This window comes from Gorilla gorilla, chromosome 23 (genome assembly GCF_029281585.2).
Source record: "Gorilla gorilla gorilla isolate KB3781 chromosome 23, NHGRI_mGorGor1-v2.1_pri, whole genome shotgun sequence".
In the NCBI taxonomy this organism is placed as follows: domain Eukaryota; kingdom Metazoa; phylum Chordata; class Mammalia; order Primates; family Hominidae; genus Gorilla; species Gorilla gorilla.
In genome coordinates, this window is record NC_086018.1 from 34,555,500 (window position 1) to 34,576,314 (window position 20,815).

Genomic DNA, 20,815 nt, shown 5'->3' on the forward strand with positions numbered 1-20,815 from the left:
GAGACGGGATTTCATCATCTCGGCCAGGCCGGTCTTGAACTCCTAACCTCGTGATCCACCTTCCTCGGCCTCCCAAAGTGCTGGGATTACAGGCGTGAGCCACCGCGCCTGGCTGATAGACCATTTTTTAAGGTCGTTAGTTCGACGTGCAGCTATTAAATCTTCAGACTTAAGTTATGGAGAGTGAGCCTCCCTTTCTACTCTTGCCCTGGACCCCACAAGTGTTAGGGGTGAGCCTGGAGAGAGAGATAATTGAGATTGGTGGGGGCTTGGTGGTGTGGCCCCAGCAGACTGAGGCTGAGTTGAACAGGGAGTTTTGAACATTGGACCCTTCTAGAGTAGACTTTTCTGGGCCAGGTCGTACAGGGCTTACCTTCTCTTAGGTCTGTGCGGCGTGTAGGTGTCATCCGCTTGCCATCTCCTTTCTCTGGAGCCCCAGGAGAGCTGTACAGTGAGTATGTTTCCCCACCACATCTTAGATAGCACTGTTATCTTAGACAGCTGTTTTGGGGCATGACAGGTCATCCTTCCAATGGGGCCTTTCTCTGATGTCAAAGGTCAAATCCTCCTGTTAGCATTCCACCTTGTCTTTCTCATCTCTTCAAGTTAAGAGAGTCCCAGGGACCCTCCCCATTCTTCTGCCACTCCATGGCTCCCCTCTTCCTGAGGAGCACCCTCTGCAGGGAGCCCCCTGAGTAAACTGGTAGGGTCATGTCCATTCCAAACTGCACAATTTCACGGGGGAAAATGGAAACCCTGGAGTGTAATTGGGATGTTGAGTGGGGCTGCTTTATTCTAAAAGAGAAAACTCAAGGACGTCATGCTCTCTGTCTCCAAATATCTGAGGGGCTGTCATGCTGAAAAGGGAAGGGATTTATTCAGTGTTGTTGGAGTGTGAAGGAAGAGTTGGATTAAAATTCAGTGTGCAGAGAAGACTTTTGCCAAAGAGTGCTGCTTAGCACTGGCTGGTGCTATCTTTGGAGGGGGTGAGCCCGCTGTCACTGGAGGCGTGCAAGTATCCCTAAAGGATATTTAACAGGGAACTCATGATCTAGAGAGTGGGGGGACACCCTACTGTACAGCATCGAAACCTCTCATCTCCTATAATCTGTAGCTTTAGGATTGTTTTAAATAGGATGTCAGGAGTTGGGAAAGGAATTAAAGAAATTCACTGAAGTGAGGACCGAGCTATAAAAAAAAATCTTTATTTCATGTACCAGGATTTTTTTGTTCAGTTTTCTGCTTTTTAAAATTTTTTTTCTGTTAACAGTCTGAAAAAAAAAAAAAGGACTCACCAAGAAAATAAATGGAGGTTAGTTTCTTGAACTGGTCTGAGCTGGACATGAGCAATCATCCACACCCCTGGGCAGCAACGCCCTTGCAGTTCCGGTCCTGGCTCCTTCCCTCCGGACCCCCTAGCCCCTTCTCAGCCACGGCGATGTCACCCCACACCCCAGTGGCTTTCTTCAAGCACACCCAGAACCCAGGCCTTGCGCCATGGAAAGAAGCACTGATCGCCTTCCCAGATGCTCTGCCAGAATTCAGAGAACTGGAGCTAGTTTTTCTCTTCAGACAGTGCCCGCTTGGGTGCGGTTTTCTTGGGGCCCCTCCCTTCTCCCTTCGCTCTCATCCTTGATCCCTTTAGGTCTGGAATCTGGTGGGATGGCGGGCAAGATTGGGGTGGGAGAGGGGTAGAGTTCAGTTTCTGCCCAGACTGAGGGCAACTTGGTTGTTGTTACCACACCTTGAATTGTCTCCCATTGTTCTGCCCCAGGGCCCATGACCTCCCCCTGTACTTCTGGGCTGGGCTGGCCGATGTTCTGCCCCGTGCTGACCTGGGAAAATAACTTTCCTTTCCCAGGCAAAAGACAGGAAAGGCAGGTGAGATGTGCAAGCTCAAAAAGCCTTACTAGCCACTCTCTAGAACTCCCCAGAGAGCTCAACCTCAGGAAATACCGGTGTCAAGAAAAATGCAAACTGAGGGAGACTCGCAGGCAGAGGCAGGGGGGCCTCACCTTGACCTTCAGTCACCTGGGAGTAACTTGCAGGCTGTTCTGAAATTTCCAGCTCAGGAAAGCTGTTGGATTTCTGTCAGTCTGAAGTGGCCCTTGTCACTCTGGGGAAGAAAGGGGAGAAACACAGGATGCCCTTGACCTTTAGTCTGTGGTGCAAGTTTAACTTTTGGGGTTGGTCCTTACACTGGGATGGAACTGCTAAAATTTTCCTCTCCATTCCCTCAGCCTTGAGCCCTCCCAGTAAACCTTGGAGGATCCTCTTTTTCACAGACCCCCAAAGACACTGGGGAAGCCCTGGTGGCAGAGCTCTTCTCCCAAGGAAGCCTCCTTAACTCTCCATGATCGCAGCAAGGGGACACAAAGTGAAGAAGGGCTTTGGGGACCCCTGCGTCTTTCCCCTCTTTGCCTGAACAGCTTTATGTTTGCTCACATGTGTGTATTTTTGCTTTGACATTGGATGTGGGGGCAGGGGTTTGGGGAGCACAGTGAGGAGGTATATGGTGTGTGTGTGTGTGTGTGTCTGAGAGGCTGACTGATGATGAGCCTGGGGGCTTGGTGGCAGCTGTCCTGGTCATCCCTGGCATATCCTCGGGGCAGGTGGCAGATCTTAAGTCACAGATACATAGAGCAAGAATGGGCCTTTAGTGCTTCTCTGGGTCAATCCACATGCTTACATGGGGGAAAATTAAGGCCCAGAGAGGCCATGCAGCAAGGAATTCCGGAATCCAGTCCTGGATTCTAGACGGGTGCCCTTCCCATGCATGCGATTGGTGTGTGTGTGTGTGTGGGTATGTGTGCATGTGTGTGTTCATGTGTATGCTCTGTTGGGCAGGTGTGAATGAACACAAAGGCCAGTGTGGAGTTGTCATCGTCCATGGCTTTGGAGGGCATGAGTCAATTTGCTTTGAGCCACGCCCCCGGCCGTGTATGGGATGGAAGGGTTGAGACTGAGTGTGTCCCTGTGTGTGACTGCAGTGCTGGGCTAAGTGGACTATGTATGTGTGTGTGAACGTGCCTGTGTGCGTGTGGGGTGTGTGTTCTCTTTCTTTGTTGGATTCTGTCTTCCCCCATTCGCAGCACCTTCCTGGTCTGAGGAAGCCACCTTTCCATCACAGAGACCCCCTGCAGCTCACTGGGACCTTCCGCTACTCCCTCCAACCTTCAAGCCCAGCTCTCACCTCTCACAACGGTTTTGCTTTTTGTAAATGGATTTGTATATTCGTTTTCTGTTTTTTTTTTCTTTACAAGTTCCCTGCTAAAGTTTAAGTCCCCCACCCCACCCCATTTTTTGTTTTCACAGTTTAAAGCTGGAAAAGAATTAAAAGAAAAATACTATCTGATTTTCTTGCAAGTAAATCCACTTATTTTATATTTACATTTATTTATAGTCTGTGGTTTTTTTATTAAAAAAATCACCACTTGTTTTTTCTTTTTCTTTTGTAAAAAGAAACCTTTTTGCAGTGTCATTGTTGAACCCGCTGGGCCCCAAGGGGGCGTCAGTGAGTCCAAGGACCCCCAAAGGGTCAATGAACCCCCTTCCCAGGGGACTGGGGGGCTTATGAGTCAGGGGGTCCACCATCACCCCAGGGTCATCAGGTGGCCCTGAGGTGAGGGGTGAGGAGGGAGAGCTGTTTCATGTCCCCCGGGGGGGGGGTGGCATCTCCTGACCCCAAGGACAGGAGCTTGGGGACATGACCCCAAGAGGCTCACCCTGAGGATTCCGGGGTTTCCGGCATCTTGGTAAGCCACCGGAGCCTCCCCTCTCCTTCCCTTTCCTCAAGGCCTAGGAAGTCATCACAGTGGGTTAAGGAGCATTAAGGACTGGGAACCTGGGGCCAGGCAAGCCCCAAGTGTACCCCCCTCCAGGCACCCTAATGGAAAGGAGGGACAAGGGCTCAGTCACCTGGAGGCCTACGATTGCCCCATCAATGCTGGGCGGAGCCGGCTCGAGCCCTGAGCCTTCCTGGCGTTCCTGGGGCACCCACCCAGGGGCTCCAGGGACCTGGCAGTGACTGCAGGCTCACCTGGCCCCAGGGCCCCTGAGTCTCACCCCCCACTCTCCCAGGGAGGCAGGGCCCGCTGGGGGTTAAAGGGAACAGAAAAGTAACTCTCCCCGAGTTAAAAAAAAAAAAAAAAAAAAGTAACATAAACCCTGAAAAATACAAAGGACATCCCCTTTCCTTTCTGTTCTCATTTTTTTTTTTTGCTTTAATGTTATCTTGGTTCCCTTTTATTTTTTCATTTAAATTGATTTTTATTAAATGTTAAAATAATGGTACATGGGAAATCATGCATTTTCTTTTAGATTTATTTTCTATTTTTAATTTTTTATCCCTCTCGCTTTTTTTAAAAGTGTGTTTTCTTCCCTCGTTTATATTTTCCAACATTTCCTGTTGTTTTGCTTCGTTCCTCTTATAGTTTGTTCTTTTTTTTAAAATTTACTTGTTATGTTTTTTCTCTTTTTTTGTGTGTGTGTGTTTTTTTGTTTTTTGTTTTTTTGTTTTTTCTGTTTTTTGTTTTTGCTTTTGGAAGGTCTCCCAGCGGATGGTCTGGGTCTCCCCGCCCCGCCCCGTCCCCGGGGACCGCGCCCTCCTCCCGCGGTCTTCTGGCGAGGCCCGCGGTCTTTATACGGGGGTGGTCCGGCGGTTGGCTGTGTTGGAGTGGAGAGAGTCCTTGTTCTCCTTCTGGATACAGTTGTGAACCTGGAGGAAGCTGTTATCCCTGTCGGAGTTGTAGGTGGCGGTGGGCGTGGTGGCGGCCTTCAGGGGGTCCCTGCTGAGCGTGTACATGGAGATTTCCGTGGACGGCAGGGTGTTGAAGCCCTTGATGCCCACGGGGGAGGCGTCCCTGGAGTGTGAGGGCTCCGTGGAGCGCGAGCTGGAGCGGCTGCGGCGCTGGTAGCGGTAGCGGTAGCTGGGGATGCGGGTGATGGCAGAGGCCTGGAGGTAGTCCGTGGCGCGGGCCGTGGCCCGCAGCTGTTTGTGCCGGTCGATAAACATGTGCACCGCCAGCACCCCGACCATCTCGGCGATGATGAAGGACAGGGCCCCGAAGTAGAAGGACCAGCCGTATGAGTAACTATTCTTTTTGGAGTCGCTCTTGGAGGGGTCTCCGGCATTGGCAGATATGTACACTATGATGCCAATGATGTTACTCAGACCTGCGGGGCGCAGGGTGGCGGGGTGGGGGATCAGAGAGAAGGACGTTAGTTTCTCAGGAAGTCGGCCACAGGGCAGCCGTAAAGGACGGGGACAGCTGTGTGGGCCTTCCCCGTCCCGCGTTTTCATGAACAGGTGGGGCGGTGTAGATGGACATCCGCAAGCTTCCCCTTAACATTTTATCTTTCCATTCAGAGAGAGCCACAAGGGAAGCGCTAATGGAAACAGACATGGGCAGGGCGGGAGAAAGGAGGCATTTCACAAGGCGCTGAGTAACTAATAGTAGATATTGTTCATTGAGCCTTCTCTACCTGCTTTCACTGCTACCTGCTTTCACTGCTTGGTGCTTCTCAAGCAGGGCACAGATGAGGAAACAAGCACAGAGAGGTTAAGGAACTTGCTTAAGGCTGCACAGGGCTTCAAAGCTGGTGTAGCAGCGGGTGAAGGCGGGCTGATGGAGCCAGGCTGGCCTGCGTTCAAAGCCTTCGCAAGTTAACCTTGGTTTGAGTTTCCAGATCTGTAGAATGGGAGTAAGGTTAAGCCTTACTCTTTAGGGCCACGGAGAGGGTTAAATGGGTGGATACATGTGAGTACTCTTAGATGTTGGTGGCTCCTTTTTTTTTTTTTTAAGATACAGTCTTGCTCTGTCACCCAGGCTGGAGTGCAGTGGTGTGATCACAGCTCACTGCAGTCTCAAACTCCTGGGATCAAGCGATCCTCCCACCTTAGCCTCTCTAGTAGCTGGGATTATGGATGCGTCACCATGCCCAGCTGATTAAAAGAAAAAAATTTTTGTAGAGACGCGGTCTTGAGGCCTCGCTGTGTTGCCCAGGCTGGTCTCGGACTCCTGAGCTGAAGAGATCCTCCTGTCTCAGCCTCCCAAAGTGCTGGGATTGCAACCGTGAGCCACTGCACCCGGCCTGATGTTGGTCATTCTTATTAAACGGGTCAGGCTACACCCAGGTTCTTTTTCTGGCATCTGAAGTGAGTGTGACTCATCTGTCATGTAACTGGGCTCAGACATCTGGATGTGGGTGCCTGCCTGCTCCCACCTGAGTAGAACAGTGAGGGGAGAGTCCACCCTTGGTTTCCAAGGTGAAGCTGAGTATCCCATAGGGGTTGGAACAGCGAGGCACTTGGGTGCCCTCTCTCCAGCCTCCTCATGGGTTTACTTGCACTGGGAGGGGAAAGGGTAAGTGGCAATTGGCCAAGTACCCTGAGAGGAAGCGGGGATTTGGGCCTTTTTTCAAGTGGTGGGAAGAAGATGGGGTGTGGGGCTGCTCCTGGAGGATTTGGTACAGGCTCGGGAATTGCTACAGGACAGGAGCCCCCCCACCACCTTCCTCCCCTGCAACACGACCTAGTGCAAGTCTTGGAGATTTCCTCTCCTCTCTCCCCATCTCTCTCTGCCAGGCCCTCATGGCCCCTGAGCACCCAGACCCCAGCCTTCTTCCCAGTGGCAGGACTGGATCAGTGGCTGTTACCTGCAGACACGAAGAAGATGCCGGCACTCAGGATGATGTTGTGTCGAGTTTTGTAGAACTCGCTGGCTGCGATGCAGAGGCCACCCATGAAAAGCAGAATCACACTCAGGATTGGGAAAATGCTCGAGGCCCTCACGGCCCCTGTGGAACACAGAGGGTCAGGGAGAAAGAGAACGGCATGGCTGTGAGACTGAGGCACACAGAGGCAGGTGGGAGAGCAGCCCCGAGGCGCTGGGGGTTTATGGACACAGCCTTAGAGGAGAGGTTGCTTTGCAATCCTAGGGAGGGAGAGAGAGCGAGCAGGCCACTGCCCAGCTCACAGCCCTGCAGGAGCTCCCCACTGCCTCCAGGGCCAAACTCCAGCACACCGTCAGGCACACAGGGCCCTGTGTGACTTGGCCTCTGCCCACTTCCAGCTCCCACGGCTCCCAGTTCTCATGTTCTCTCTCGTCCCACCACATCAAACTTCCCACGACATGTCATTTCACGCTGCTGACTTTAGAAATACAGAGCTTCCTACTGGAATGTCTTTCCTATTCTTCACTCAGCAAACTCTTCTTCATCCTTCAAAACCCAGCTCGAAGTCCCCTCTTCTGTAAAGCCTTCCCTGACTTCCTTAGGCAAAGTTATGAGCTCCCTCATCTGCACTTTGGGGCCCTTGGGCATGCTGAGAGGCAGTGTGGTATAGTGGTTAGGTGGAACCACGTGGGTTGGATTTGAGTCTGGCTGCAGCATTTATTAGCTGTGCAATAGAAAAAGTATCTCACCTCTGTGTGCCTCAGTTTCCTCATCTGTAAAGCAGGGATAGTAATAATGCCAAGCTCCTAAGATTGTTGTGAGGATTAAATGAGTTGATTCAGGCAATGCACTTAGATAAGTTTCTGGTGTCTATAATAAACATTCAATGCATGATACTATAATAAATATTTGTGTATACATATGCTTCCACCATGAACCATGGGTCGTGAGACAAGGACTGTGGTTTTACAAAGAAAAAGTTTCTTGTCTTTATCCTCTCTGTTCAACAACACAGTAGTCTGCCAATAGCTCATTAAGTGAATAAATGTGGGGTCGTGGTCCAGAAGGAAGGAACAGGCACATTGCAAAGAAAACAAAGTAAGAAGAGAAACCCTTCTGGATAAGGACTGACAAACAGGACCGGAGAAGAAAAGAATATGGTAATGAAAAGGGAGAAACAGAAGGTGAGGGCCAGGGCTCCTACAGTTGGGGGTGGATGGGGGAAAAGGGGGACAGGTGGCTAAGGGCAGAGGTCGGGGCTACATGTGTTTGTGGGGGGAGCAGCACCTGAATGAGGACCCAGAGGTGTTGGGGAGCCCTTCACAAAGTGTCTTTGCGAAGTAAAACATTTTTTTTTAATCCAAATTCAAATAGGCAGTGAGTGACCTCAGGACCCAGCTCCGTGTCCTGGGAGCCATGGGCTAGGCAGGAGGCAGAGCTGGCTTGAGGCAGGGGTGAGGGAAAATATGTCTTCTTTATTATTATTATTTTTTGAGACGGAGTCTTCCCCTGTCACCCAGGCTGGAATGCAGTGGTGCGATCTCGGCTCACTGCAACTTCTGCCTCCTGGGTTCAAGTGATTCTCCTGCCTCAGCCTCCCAAGTAGCTGGGACTACAGGCGTGTACCACCATGCCTGGCTAATTTTTGTACTTTTAGTAGAGATGGGGTTTCACTATGTTGGCCAGGCTAGTCTCAAACTCTTGACCTCGTGATCTGCCCACCTTGGCCTCCCAAAGTGCTGGGATTATAGGCTTGAGCCACCGTGCCTGGCCAAAGATGTCTTCTTTAAATGTTGCTTAAGTGGTTTCTAAGGAATTTGAGTCCTGATAATTACAGGACCCTTTGGCCAAGCCCAGGGATTGGTCAGGGAGGTTGGTTTTGGAGGGGAATGTGCCAGGAGCGGAGCTTCCTCTTATCCCCATCCCCGTCCCCACCCCTTTGGGTGGGAGTGTGTTCAAGAAGGATCTGTGAGAAGAGAATTTCTCCATATAGAACTGCAGGGATTTTTCTTTTTCTTTTTTAAAATTTATTTTTATTTTTATTTTTTGAGATGGAGTCTTGCTCTGTTGCCCAGGCTGGAGTGTAGTGGTGTGATCTTGGCTCACTGCAGCCTCCACCTCCCAGGTTCAAGCGATTCTCCTGCCTCAGCCTCCCAAGTAGCTGGGACTAACAGGTGTGCACCATCACACCTGGCTAGTTTTTGTATTTTTAGTAGAGATGGGGTTTCGCTATGTTGGCCAGGCTGGTCTTGAACTCCTGACCTCAAGTGATCTGCCCCCCTCGGCCTCCCAAAGTGCTGGGATTACAGGCGTTGAAAGGGGATTTTAGGCAGTTTGCTGAGATGTGTGTGATGTAAAAACTCTTCTTCTGTCCTCACCATGGATCTGCAGCATAGTCTACACTGCTCACGAATGGGTGAGTGGGTTATTTGGGGGGGACTTGAAGAAGGGCAGGGCTCTTGGGGCAAAACCGAGCTGCATATAGGTAAGCGGGGTGGGAGGATGGGGGCTTGGGGTGGCTGGGCTACTCTGCAGCCTCAGCACCCTCCTTCTCTTGGGTGGGATGGGGCTGCTCCCTCCACAGACCCCAGGGAGGTGTTCTCTCCTTGCAAATCATTGCTAAGACAACACGCTGTATCCCTAACCTGATCCCCCAGCCCAAACACACCCACATCCACACCCACGCGTGACAGACATGCATGACTAAAAAGCCACCTTAACTCTCATCTTTATAAGCACATGAGGATGGTGAGAGCTTATTGAAAACCCAGGAGAAGAGAGAGAATATTTGTTAAGCACCTATTCGGTGTTGGGTCTTGAGCAGGTACCTAACATATATGATATAATTTCATCCTCATAACAGCCCGGCAGGGTGTGTTTTTTTGCCCCAATTTACAGACAAGAAAATTGAGGTTCAGAGAGAGAAACTCCCCTGCCACCCAGCTAGTGAACCAGGATTCATATCCAGACCAGCTCAACTTTTGGAGCACCCTGTAGTCTCCCTATGTGGCTTCCAAGGAGCCCAGGAAGGGTGAGTGCCATAGGGCCTGGAGAACTGGGTTTGGGTCCCAGCTGTGCCACTCATTTGCTGTGTGGCTAAGGCGGGTGCTCACTTCCTCTGTTTTTCCGCTGTGTAACATGGGGTATGGCCTATTAGATGGTTTCTTTTTGTTTGTTTGTTTTAGAGACAGAGTCTTGCTCTATACCCCAGGCTGGAGTGCAGTGGTGTGATCTTGACTCACTGCAACCTCCGTCTTCGGGGTTCAAGCAATTCTCCTGCCTCAGCCTCCCAAGTAGCTGGGATTATAGGCGCCCGTCACCATGTCCAGCTAATTTTTGTATTTTTAGTAGAGATGGGTTTTCACCATGTTGGCCAGGCTGGTCTCAAACTCCTGACCTCAGGTGATCCACCGGCCTCGGCCTTCCAAAGTGCTGGGATTACAGGCCTGAGCCACTGCGCCCGGCCGTTAGATAGTTTCTAATAGCTCTGCCCTTTCCATGTGGACATGGTCCTGGCCAGCCACAAAGGGGAATGACAGAAGAAAGAAGGAAAGAAAGAAAGAGGTCGGTGTGGCTTCCGAGGCGCAGCAGCAGCAGCTCAGAGGAACAGGCAGAAGAAAGGCTCTGGCCTTCCCCCTCCAAGAAAGTGGGGTCTTACTACCCACAGGATGCCTGCAGGTGGCCGACCCAATTGTGCCCTCACAGCAAATGGACTCACAGCAGCCCAGGGCTTGATTTTTCCAGTTGAGCCCCATCTGCTGTGGGAACCCGGATGCCCCAGCTCAGCCTTCCTGCCAGCAGGGGGAGGGAGCGTCGGCTGCGGAGGGAGCTGGGATGCGTGCGTGTGTGCAGCCAGAGGCCAGGCATGTGTGGACAAGATGGAGGGCGGCAGGAGAGCATGGAGGGGTTTGCTGTGTTGCAGACAGCAAAGAGCAATGTGGAGGAATCAGAACGCCTTCAGAAGCCACCAAGGCAGCGTATGACATGCTCTAAATAATGACCACCAGCGGGGAATACAAACAGAAGCCTCTTCGGCACAGCAGAGCCAGCCCCAAGCTCTGGCCTTTCTTGGAAGAGGCCTCTTTGCCCAGAAAGAAGGCAACAGGCCAGGCGCGGTGGCTCACGCCTGTAATCCCAGCACTTTGGGAGGCAGAGGTGGGTGGATCACCTGAGGTCAGGAGTTCGAGACCAGCCTGGCTAACATGGTGAAACCCCGTCTTTACTGAAAAAAATGCAAAAATTAGCCAGGCATGGTGGTGCGTGTCAGTAGTCTCAGCTACTGGGGGTGCTGAGGCAGGAAGATCGCTTCAACTTGGGAGGCGGAGGTTGCAGTGAGCTATCGCGCCACTGCACCCCAGCCTGGGCAACAGAGCAAGACTCCATCTCAAGAAAAAAAAAAAAAAAAGGCAACAGTGGGCAACCAGCAAATAGCACCATGCTTAGGCCACTAGACTTGGCAGGGCCCAGATCCAGGTGGGAAGGAAGCTGGTTTAGGAGCAAGCAGGGACTCCTACATTGGAGAAGTTTCTTGAAGGAGGTATTTCTGGCTGGGTAGTGTCACAAACGGAATGGGGATTTTGGAGTTAGTCACACTTGACTTTGAATCCTGGCTTTGTCAGTTATCAACAGTGTGACCCTTGGGCAAAGGTCATTACTGCTCTGAGCCTCAGTTTCCCCATCTTGTGAAATGGGAATAGTAAAAATAATCTTTAGCTTATAGGAATGTTGTAAGGCCTTGCTGCTGCAAGTGTGGCCTGAGGCCCAGCAGCATTGGCATCTGGTTAGAAAGGCGACCCTGCCAGGCATGGTGGTTCATGCCTGTAATCCCAGCACTTTGGGATGCTGAGGTGAGCGGATCACATGAGGTCAGGAGTTCGAGACCAACCTGGCCAGCATGGCGAAACCTTGCTTCTACTAAAAATACAAAAATTAGCCGGGCGTGACGGTAAGTGCCTGTAATCTCAGCTACTTGGGAGGCTGAGGCAGGAGAACTGCTTGAACCCGGGAGGCAGAGGTTGCAGTAAACTGAGATTTCGCCACTGCACTCTAGCCTGGGTGACAGAGCGAGGTTCCATCTCAGAAAAAAAGAAAAAAGAAATGCCGCCCCTCAGCTCTTTCCCCCAACTGAGTCATAATCTGCATTTTAATGAGATCCCCAGAGCAAGATTTGCATGCATATGAAAGTTTGAGAAGTGCTGTTATAAGAATTAAATTGGGGCTGGGCTGGGTGGCTCACACCTGTAATCCCAGCACTTTGGGAGGCTGAGGCGGGTGGATCACTTGAGGTCAGGAGTTCAAGACCAGCCTAGCCAATATGATGAAACCCCGTCTCTACCAAAAATAAAAAAAATAGCTGGGCATGGTGGTGCACACCCGTAACCCCAGCTACTTGGGGGGCTGAGGTAGGAGAATCGCTTGAACGCGGGAGGCAGAGGTTGCAGTGAGCCGAGATCTCACCACTGCACTCCAGCCTGGGTGTCACAGCAAGATTCTGTCTCAAAAAAAAAAAAAAAAAAAAAAAGAATTAAATTGGGTCCTACCTTTTACTGTGTCTCACACTAGAAGTTGCACAGTAAAAGGTAGCAATTTTTATTTCTGAGGTCCCTCTTCCCAAAACATCAGTCCAGACATAACTTCCCTATAAATTGTCCTCACTTCCTACAAAGCCAAGCATGCTCTTGTTGCCAAAATCTATCACAAGAGTCAGGAAATATCTGATTTATTTAATGAACAAATATTTACTGGTCTCCTATGAGTAAGCATATGGCACTTCACATTACCTGCCAACATTTATGGAGCCCCTCCCCTGTACCAGGCCTTGTTCTAAGAGCGGTGTAAACCTCATACCAGCCCCATGAAGCCATGGGCTTTGGCTTCAAGGAGATTACACACGCCTAAAGCTGACATTGGCAAACTTGTTCTGTGAAGGGAAAGACAGCAAATATTTTCATCTTTGCTGGCCATATGGTCTCAGTTGCAATTTCTTAACTTTGCAGTTGTAGCACATAAACAGCCATAAACAATATGTAAACAAATGAACGTGGTTGTCTTCCAATAAAACTTTATTTACAAAATCACTTTGGGAGGCCGAGGGGGCTGGATCACTTGAGGTCGGGAGTTCGAGACCAGCATGGCCAACATGGCGAAACCCCATCTCTACTAAAAATACAAAAATTAGCCCGGCGTGGTTATGCATGCCTGTAGTCCCAGCTACTCGGGAGCCCGAGGCAGGAGAATCGCTTGAACCCAGGAGGCAGAAGTTGCAGTGAGCTGAGATCAAGCCACTGCACTCTAGCCTGGGCAGTGGGTGACAGAGTGAGTGAGACTCCATCTCAAAAAAAAAAAAAAAAAATCAGGTGGTGGGCTGGATGGGCTGGATTTGGCCTGCTAGTCATACTTGGCCAGCTGTGGCCAAGAGTATACTCTGTACTGGGGAAAAGGCCACGTGGTCCAGAGCAGGGAGATGCTTTGCTCTAGGCTAGCTGTGAATCCAGTGAGCAAATATGGACTGAGTGCCCACTGCTGTGCTAGACCTGGGCTTGGCATGAGAGACATGAGGGGTGCAAAACAGGCCTGGTTCATGTCTTTCTAGAGCTTATACTCTCGTGAAGGACATGTATGCCATCAGATAATCACACAGCCTGGATAACGTGCTATGAAAGAAAAGTACCTATATGGCACCATGAGGGTATGTGACAGGCTAATGTCACAGGTAGACAACTAATGTCCATAGAGAGAGTATGCCGAGGACTGTTTTGAGCACTGCACATACACAAACTCGTTAGTTCTCATTACAACTCTGTGAAGTAAGTACTTCATATTATTTTTATTTTTTGAATTTATTTTAGTTCTACTTATTGCATTATCTTAAGCAGCATATAATAGTATGGCCTCTGAAATGTGATAGACCTGGATTTAAATCCAATGCTTTTGTTTTTTAATTTTTAATTATTATTATTATTTTTTTGAGACAGAGTCTTGCTCTGTCACCCAGGCTGGAAAGCAGTGGCGTGATCTCGGCTCACTGTAACCTCTGCCTCCTGGGTTTGAGTGATTCTTGTGTCTCAGCCTCCCAAGTAGCTTAGATTACAGGCCATGTGCCATCACACCTGGCTAATTTTTGTATTTTTAGTAGAGACGGGGTTTCACCAATGTTGGCCAGCCTGGTCTCGAACTTCTGGCCTCAAATGATATGCCTGCCTCAGCCTCCCAAAGTGCCGGGAGTGCAGGCGTGAGCCACCACACATGGCCTATATAAGTATTTTAATTATCCCCGCTATACAGAGACCAAACTGAAGCAAGGAGAGGTTAAGCCATTTGTTCAAGATTTGTGAATCCAGGCAGTCTGACTCTAGGGTCTGTGCGTCTAACCACTGCATTCCCTTCTTTTCAGGCTCTACAGTTTGCTGCCCTTCAAAGCATCCTCTGAGCTTATGTGGGGATCAGGACAGGTCTCCCTGAGGAAGTGGTGGTAGAGCTGACCTCTGGCGAATAAGGAGCAGCTAATTAGGCATAATGAAGGCAGGGCTGTGGGAGAGAGAGCAGCAGGAGCCGAAGGTGGAGGAGGCATGGCTCCTTCAGAGACCTGGAAGAAGGCTGGATCACGAGGAGCCAGTGGAAGAGTGTGGGGAGCACTGAAGGGAGGAGCCAGTGGAGGAGTGTGGGGAGCACCTAAGGAGAGGAGGCAGGCGGGTCTGGGCCACGTGGGGCCTCATGAGTTGAGCTAAAGAGCTTAGCTTTATCCCAAGAGCAATGGGAAACTTTAAAGGGCTTAGAACAGGCAGGGCTGTCATGATCTGATTTGCATCTTAAGAAGCAAACGGATTACGAAGGGGTCAAGGGTGGCTCCAGGGAAGCAGTGAGAAGGCTACTGCAGCTGATCGGAGAGGAGTGATGCCGGTGCTTGGGCCAGGGTAGGTACAAAGGGCGTGGACAGAGGCAGATGTGTCTGAGAGATGTTTAGGAGGTGAATTGAAGCTTGATGGATGGATATGGGTAGTGAAGAGGGTGGCGTTGAGGTTAACTTCTAGGTTTCAGACTTGCCAGCTGGGTGGAAAAAACCACTTAGGGGGACTGGGAGAGGACCCAGCCTAGCAGTGAGTAGAGAGTAGGGGAGGAGCCTGGGCGAGGTGGCTCACGCCTGTAATCCCAGCACTTTGGAAGGCCGAGGCCGGTGGATCACCTGAGGTCAGGAGTTAGAAACCAGCCTGGCCAACATGGTGAAACCCCATCTCTACTAAAAAAATACAAAATTAGCCAGGGGTGGTGGCGCATTCCCTGTAAACCCAGCTATTTGGGAGGCTGAGGCAGGAGAATTGCTTGAACCTGGGAGATGGAGGTTGCCGTGCACCAAAATTGTGCCATTGCACTCCAGCCTGGGCAACAAGAGCGGAACTCTGTCTCAACAAAACAAAATAAAACAAACAAAAAAAGAGAGTAGAGGAGGAAGATCAAAGGTTTGGTTTTGGACATGCTGAGTTTGAGATGCCTTGGGGATGTGCATGTAGAGTGTGGGTGGGGCAGTTGGGTGTGCAGATGTGGAGCACGGGGTGCCATCTGGGTTGAAGCTATCTCACAGACACACAGAAGAGCTTGCCTATGGATGAAGAGAGGCTTAGGCCTGAGGCTTGGGGAGCCCCAATGGTTAGTGACCATCTCAAGAAGACCTTGGGCAAATAATAGTGTTCCTTGGCCCCTATTTCCTTTTCTGTAAAATGGAGATGAAAATCCTAACTCCGTCTACCTTACTGGGTTACAGGGATTAAGCAGGAAGAGGAATGTGGACGATTTAGAAAATGCAGGATGTCAGTGAACTATGAGCAATTTATTATTTTCTATGAGGGTGACAGAAATAAAGAGTATCCTAAGTGCCCAGGAGGCAAGCGACATCTTGCCTTCTGGAATGGGTGCCCTGAGCTATCTGTTCTTTGCAAATCTGCTTTTTGGCCAAACTCCCTAGACAAATCATCTTGTGATCTTGTGCCTCGGTGGGCCCCAGCCTCTCTGGCCATCACGCTGTGACGTGGTGCTTCATGGTGGGCATAGCCAGAGGCCGGGCCAGACAGGGCACGCGGGGCCCCGAGGTTTTCTCACTGTGTCTGGCAGCGGAGGAGGGTGGGCTGGTGGTCAGTGGGGGTGGGGATGTGACGACGGGGGGAGGTCAGGAGACCTGGGCCTGCTGTGCACTCTTTGTCTAGCTCTCCACGGGACCCGAGCATGTGCTATTCCTTCTCTGGCCTCAGATCTGCACTCTGATGAGGTTGGAGTAGACGATCTCTAAGGCCCTGTCCCTCAGTGATGGTCCCGTACCCATCAAGACCTCTCCCCAGGGCCAATACAGCCAGGCCATGCTGCTGCCTTACCTGTTCCCTGTGCGAGTAATGACCTTGAATCAAAATAGTCACCGTAATCAGGTATGTAGCGGGCAGGTTCCTCATTTTCTGTGCCTAGTGTTAGGCTCTTATCCCATCTGGGATTTGACTCATCATTAGGATGAATTAGGATCATTAGGATCAATCCGCATTAGGGGATACAGTCTACAGTCACAGACCTGCACAGACCTGCTGGGTTGCAAGGAGCTTTCTAGTCTCTTGGGCATCTCTTCCCATCTTCTCCTTCCATGCTGTGCTGGCTGGTGTAGCCAATGGCCGTGAGAAGGGATGTGTTTCAAAAAATGCCTGTGTGATGCATGTTTATAGCAGTACAATTTGCAATTGCAAAATTGTGGAACCAACCCAAATACCTATCCATCAATGAGTGGATAAAGACTGTGGTATAAATATGATGGAATACTACTCAGCAATAAAAAGGAATGACTAATGGCATTTGCAGCAACCTGGGTGAGATTGGAGACTATTATTCTAAGTGAAGTAACTCAGGAATGGAAAACCAAACGTTGTATGTTCTCACTCATAAGTGGGAGCTAACCTACGAGGATGCAAAGGCATAAGAATGATAGAATGGACTCTGGGGATTCAGGGGGAAAGGGTGGGGAGAGGGTGAGGTATAAAAGGCTACAAGTTGGGTTCAGTGTGTCCTGCTTGGATGATGGGTGCACCACAATCTCACAAATCACCACTGAAGAACTAACTTATGTAACCAAACACCACCTGTTCCCCAACAACCTCTGGAGATAAAAAATTTAAAAAAAAAAACACTCCAAAATGCCTCTGTGTGTGCGTGTGTGTGTGTGTGTGAGAGAGAGAGAGAGAGAGAGAGTCAGAAAGACCTCGAAGAAAGAGGAGAACAAAGATGGTGGGTGAGAAATAGAAAGAGAAGTCAAACGCTATGGTTTGGAGCATGGGTTCCAGATGCAGCCCGCTTGGGGTCTCCTCCTGGACCCCCACTGGCTGTGTAGCCTCTGTGCCTTGCCTTTCCCATCTGTGTGATGGGGACACTGATCATCTCACCCTCATAGGGTGGTTGTGAAGATGAATTAAGATAACGTTTCAAGTGTCAGGCCTGGCACATCGTCAAGTGTTCAATGAACGTGTGCTATATATAATACCACATGAAAAGCATTTTGAGAGCCCAGGGAGCTAACTTGGGGAGTACCATCTGTGCAGGATGCCGGATACATCCCTGCTTCCTGCTGTCAGTAGAGACTGGTGACCAGTCGCACAGGCTCAGGAGAAAGGCTGCCGGAGTCCATCTTCCTAGCTGTGACCTGGTCCCCCGGGGGCCTCTGCTGCCCCCTCTGCCATATGGAGATCACAAGCACACTTAGCTCACAGGGTGCTATGAGGAGTAACTGAGTACACACACTTGAAGCAATGAGAATAATGTCTGGTATGCGAGGAGCACCAGCAAATCGTACTCATCATTCCAGCGGAGCAAATTGTTGCTGTCTCTCACCGGGCTTTGGGTTACTGAGGCTGCTGTTTATTAAAGTGTGGGTTGTGACTCATTACTAGGTCATGAAATCGGTGTAGTGGTAGCAACCAGCCCTTAAAGAAATGAACAGGGGCTGGGCGCGGTGGCTCACACCTGTAATCCCAGCACTTTGGGAGGCCGAGGCGGGTGGATCACGAGGTCAAGAGATCGAGACCATCCTGGCCAACATGGTGAAACCCGGTCTCTACTAAAAATACAAAAATGAGCCAGGCGTGGTGGCGCAGGCCCGTAGTCCCACCTACTCGGGAGGCTGAGGCAGGAGACTTGCTTGAACCGGGGAGGCGGAGGTTACAGTGAGCCAAGATCATGCCACTGCACTCCAGTCTGGCGACAGAGTGAGACTCCGTCTTGGAAAAAAAAAAAAAAAAAAAAGAAATGAACTAGGACAGAATAGAAACTGCCGGCCAGTGTGCGTTCAGGAAGGCTGGGTGGCTTTTGGGGAATATTTTGCTCTGGTTCTGCAGATGTGAGTGAGTACAAGTGGCAGCTTAGATGTTTCCTAACCATGGGGTGGGGTCACAATAGTTTTAGCCGCACTGGTTGTGATGACTTCTGGAGGGGATGTCTCTCAGAAGCCCCCTCATGGCAATGTTTTCTAGAAGGGGCTGACAGCCCTGGGCAGTGGACAGGTAGCAGGATAATGGACCTGGATAATGCTCCCAGGGTGCAGTCCCAGAAAGTGTGCCGGGCTGGGGCCGGTCATTTTCCCTCTTGGGCCTCCGTTTTTCCCTCATCTGTAAAATGGGAGGGTGGTGCTGGGTGATCCTAAGCTAGGATGGGCTGGGTGCGGTAGCTCACACCTGTAATCCCAGCACTTTGGGAGGCCAAGGCTGGCAGATCACTTGAGGTGAGGAGTTTGAGACCAACCTGGCCAACATGGTGAAACCACGTCTGTACTAAAAAAAAATACAAAAAATTAGCTGGGTGTGGTGGCGTGCACCTGTAATCCCAGCTACTGAGACAGAAGAATTGCTTGAACCCAGGAGGCGGAGGTTGCAGTGAGCCGAGATGGCACCACTGCACTCCAGCCTGGGTGACAGAGCGAGACTCAATCTCAAAAAAAAAAAAAAAAGCCGGAATGATGGATCATTACACTTCTAAAACTCTAGGCGGGTGAAGCCTGGTGGACGCCCCTCATGCTGTTCCACTGGGGCTCTGGGGAGACCTAAAAAAGCACTGTTCACGGGAGGCTCAGAGAAGTTGTGTAACTTGCCAAAGGTCACAGAGTGGAGCACCCTTTGAATTCAGGCCCTTTTATTCTAAGTAACAAGCTCGGGTTTTGACACCTGGTCTCCCCACACCTCCCTGGCTCATGTTCCCTGGTGGGACTGGTGGAGGTGGGGAGAGAGGGGCAATGGGAAGGAGGGACACTGTCTGAGGCCAGGAAGGGTGGCTCTGGCCCAGCTTGACACCCAATATCCTCCTCTGACCTCATTCTGGGAAGAGGGTGAACATGCCAGCTGCCCTAGGGCGGGCGGTACCTTGTTTATTCACTTAGCAAACCTCTCCTGGGCCTGATCCTGGGAAAGGCCCTGTGCTGGAGGGGGCGGATGGGTGGGAGGAGGACACTCTATTTGCAGCCACTCCTTGTGGTGTCCTCAAGCTGTTCACAGTCCGTGGGGAGAAGATTCCGTAACAGAAACCAAGATGAAACAGACCGGCAATAGAGTGGTCACCTCCCCGCACAGCAGCCTCGTCCTACATTCCCAGCCTCAGAGAAGGGCATAATGTTTGCCCCATCTGCCAGCCAGAACTCCTTGCCATCCACAAGACCTCTCTCTTACTTCTCCCATCCAGGCTGTCAGTGAAAGCTGCCAGCTCGACTGGGCATGATAGCTCACACCTGTAATCCCAGCACTTTGGGAAGCCGAGGCGGGTGGATCACCTGAGGTCAGGAGTTTGAGACCAGCCTGACCAACATGGTAAAAACCCGTCTCTACTAAATACAAAAAATTAGCTGGGCGTGGTGGCAGACACTTGTAATCCCAGCTACTTGGGAGGATGAGGCAGGAGAATCACTTGAACCCAGGAGGTGGAGGTTGCAGTGAGCCGAGATCATGCCACTGCACTCCAGCCTGGGCAACAAAAGTGAAACTCTGTCTCAAAAAAAAAAAAAAAAAAAAAAGAGCTGCCAGCTGTCTTGCCAAATACATATAGAATCAAACCCCTTCTCAGCCACCTCTCCGCTACCGGGCCCGAGCACCTGCCTTTTGAGCCTGGAGATAGCTGTGGTCTCCTAAGTGGTCTCCCTCTCCTGCAGAAGCTGGAGTGATACTGGTAGCCTGGACATCAGACCATGCCTGTCCCCTGCTCAGAACCCTCCCGTGGTGGTCTCATCTCAGAGGAAAGCAGAGGCTCCCAAGTCCTGGTCCCCACCCCTTCTGCCACCTGCCTTCCCCTCGTCTGCTTATCACAGGGCGTCCTGGCTGTTATGAACCTGCCAGCCTCAGATGCTTTGCACTGGTGGTTCCCTCTGCCTGAATGCTCTTCCAGGATATCTGCACCTCCCAAGCACTCCCTCACCTCCTTTAGGTCTCTGCTTCAATGTCACCTTTGCCACAAGGACTTTCTGACCACCCTGTTGCAAACTGAAGCCCTCCCCGGGCGCCCATCTCTCCTCCCCGTTTCCTCTTTGTTCTTTGCGCTCATCGCTATGCAATGGGACACAACAGTGAGCATGGATCGTGGCAATCGCTCTGCAATGGGACGCAACAGTGAGCACGGATTGTGGCGAATGCTTGCTGAATGCTCACTGGGTTCGGGGCAGGTGCGAATTGCTGTCCGACTCTAACTCCCTTAATCCTCATGGCAATGCTAGGAAGATGACAATGAGCATCGTCCCCATCGCAAGGAAACCGAGGCCCAGGGAGGTTCACTGGGAAGTGGCAGAGCTGGATTTGAAGCCCCGAGTGTGCCAAAGCCTGCCTCCCACTGGTGTCCAAGTTCTGTAAATTCACCCCCCAGACGGCCATCGCATGGGTCCTCCCTGCCTTGGCCGCCTTCTGCCTCCCTCCTTGGTTCCACTCCTGCTGTCGGCTTCCCCCAGGCTGCCTGTCATCGTCCTCAGGTGGTCAGTGAATCCCTGGGGAGGTGTCAAATTTAAGCGCAACTGGGTGTACCTCTCTTGTGTGTGTTGTGGGGAGCTGAGTGGGGGCATCTGCTTTGCTGAGGGCCTGCCTCCCTTCCCCCTTCTGTCCACTTCTGGCTATGGAGTGTGGCCTGGTGATCCCCCCATTGAGGCCTGTGT

The 20,815-nt window shown here is 51.0% G+C and overlaps 1 protein-coding gene across 1 annotated transcript in view; it reads right to left on the reverse strand.

Annotated features, from left to right (window-relative positions):
• Positions 1–1,189: 1,189 nt before the first annotated feature.
• The window catches only part of CACNG2 (calcium voltage-gated channel auxiliary subunit gamma 2), a 142,286-nt gene continuing 122,660 nt past the window's right edge, over positions 1,190–20,815 (reverse strand). The window contains exons 3-4 of the mRNA XM_031005639.3: positions 6,658–6,798; positions 1,190–5,175 (exon numbers count right to left, since the gene is read on the reverse strand). Of these exons, the coding sequence (XP_030861499.1) occupies positions 4,640–5,175; positions 6,658–6,798 (677 nt within the window). The 3' untranslated portion in view covers positions 1,190–4,639. The remainder of the gene's footprint in view (positions 5,176–6,657; positions 6,799–20,815) is intronic.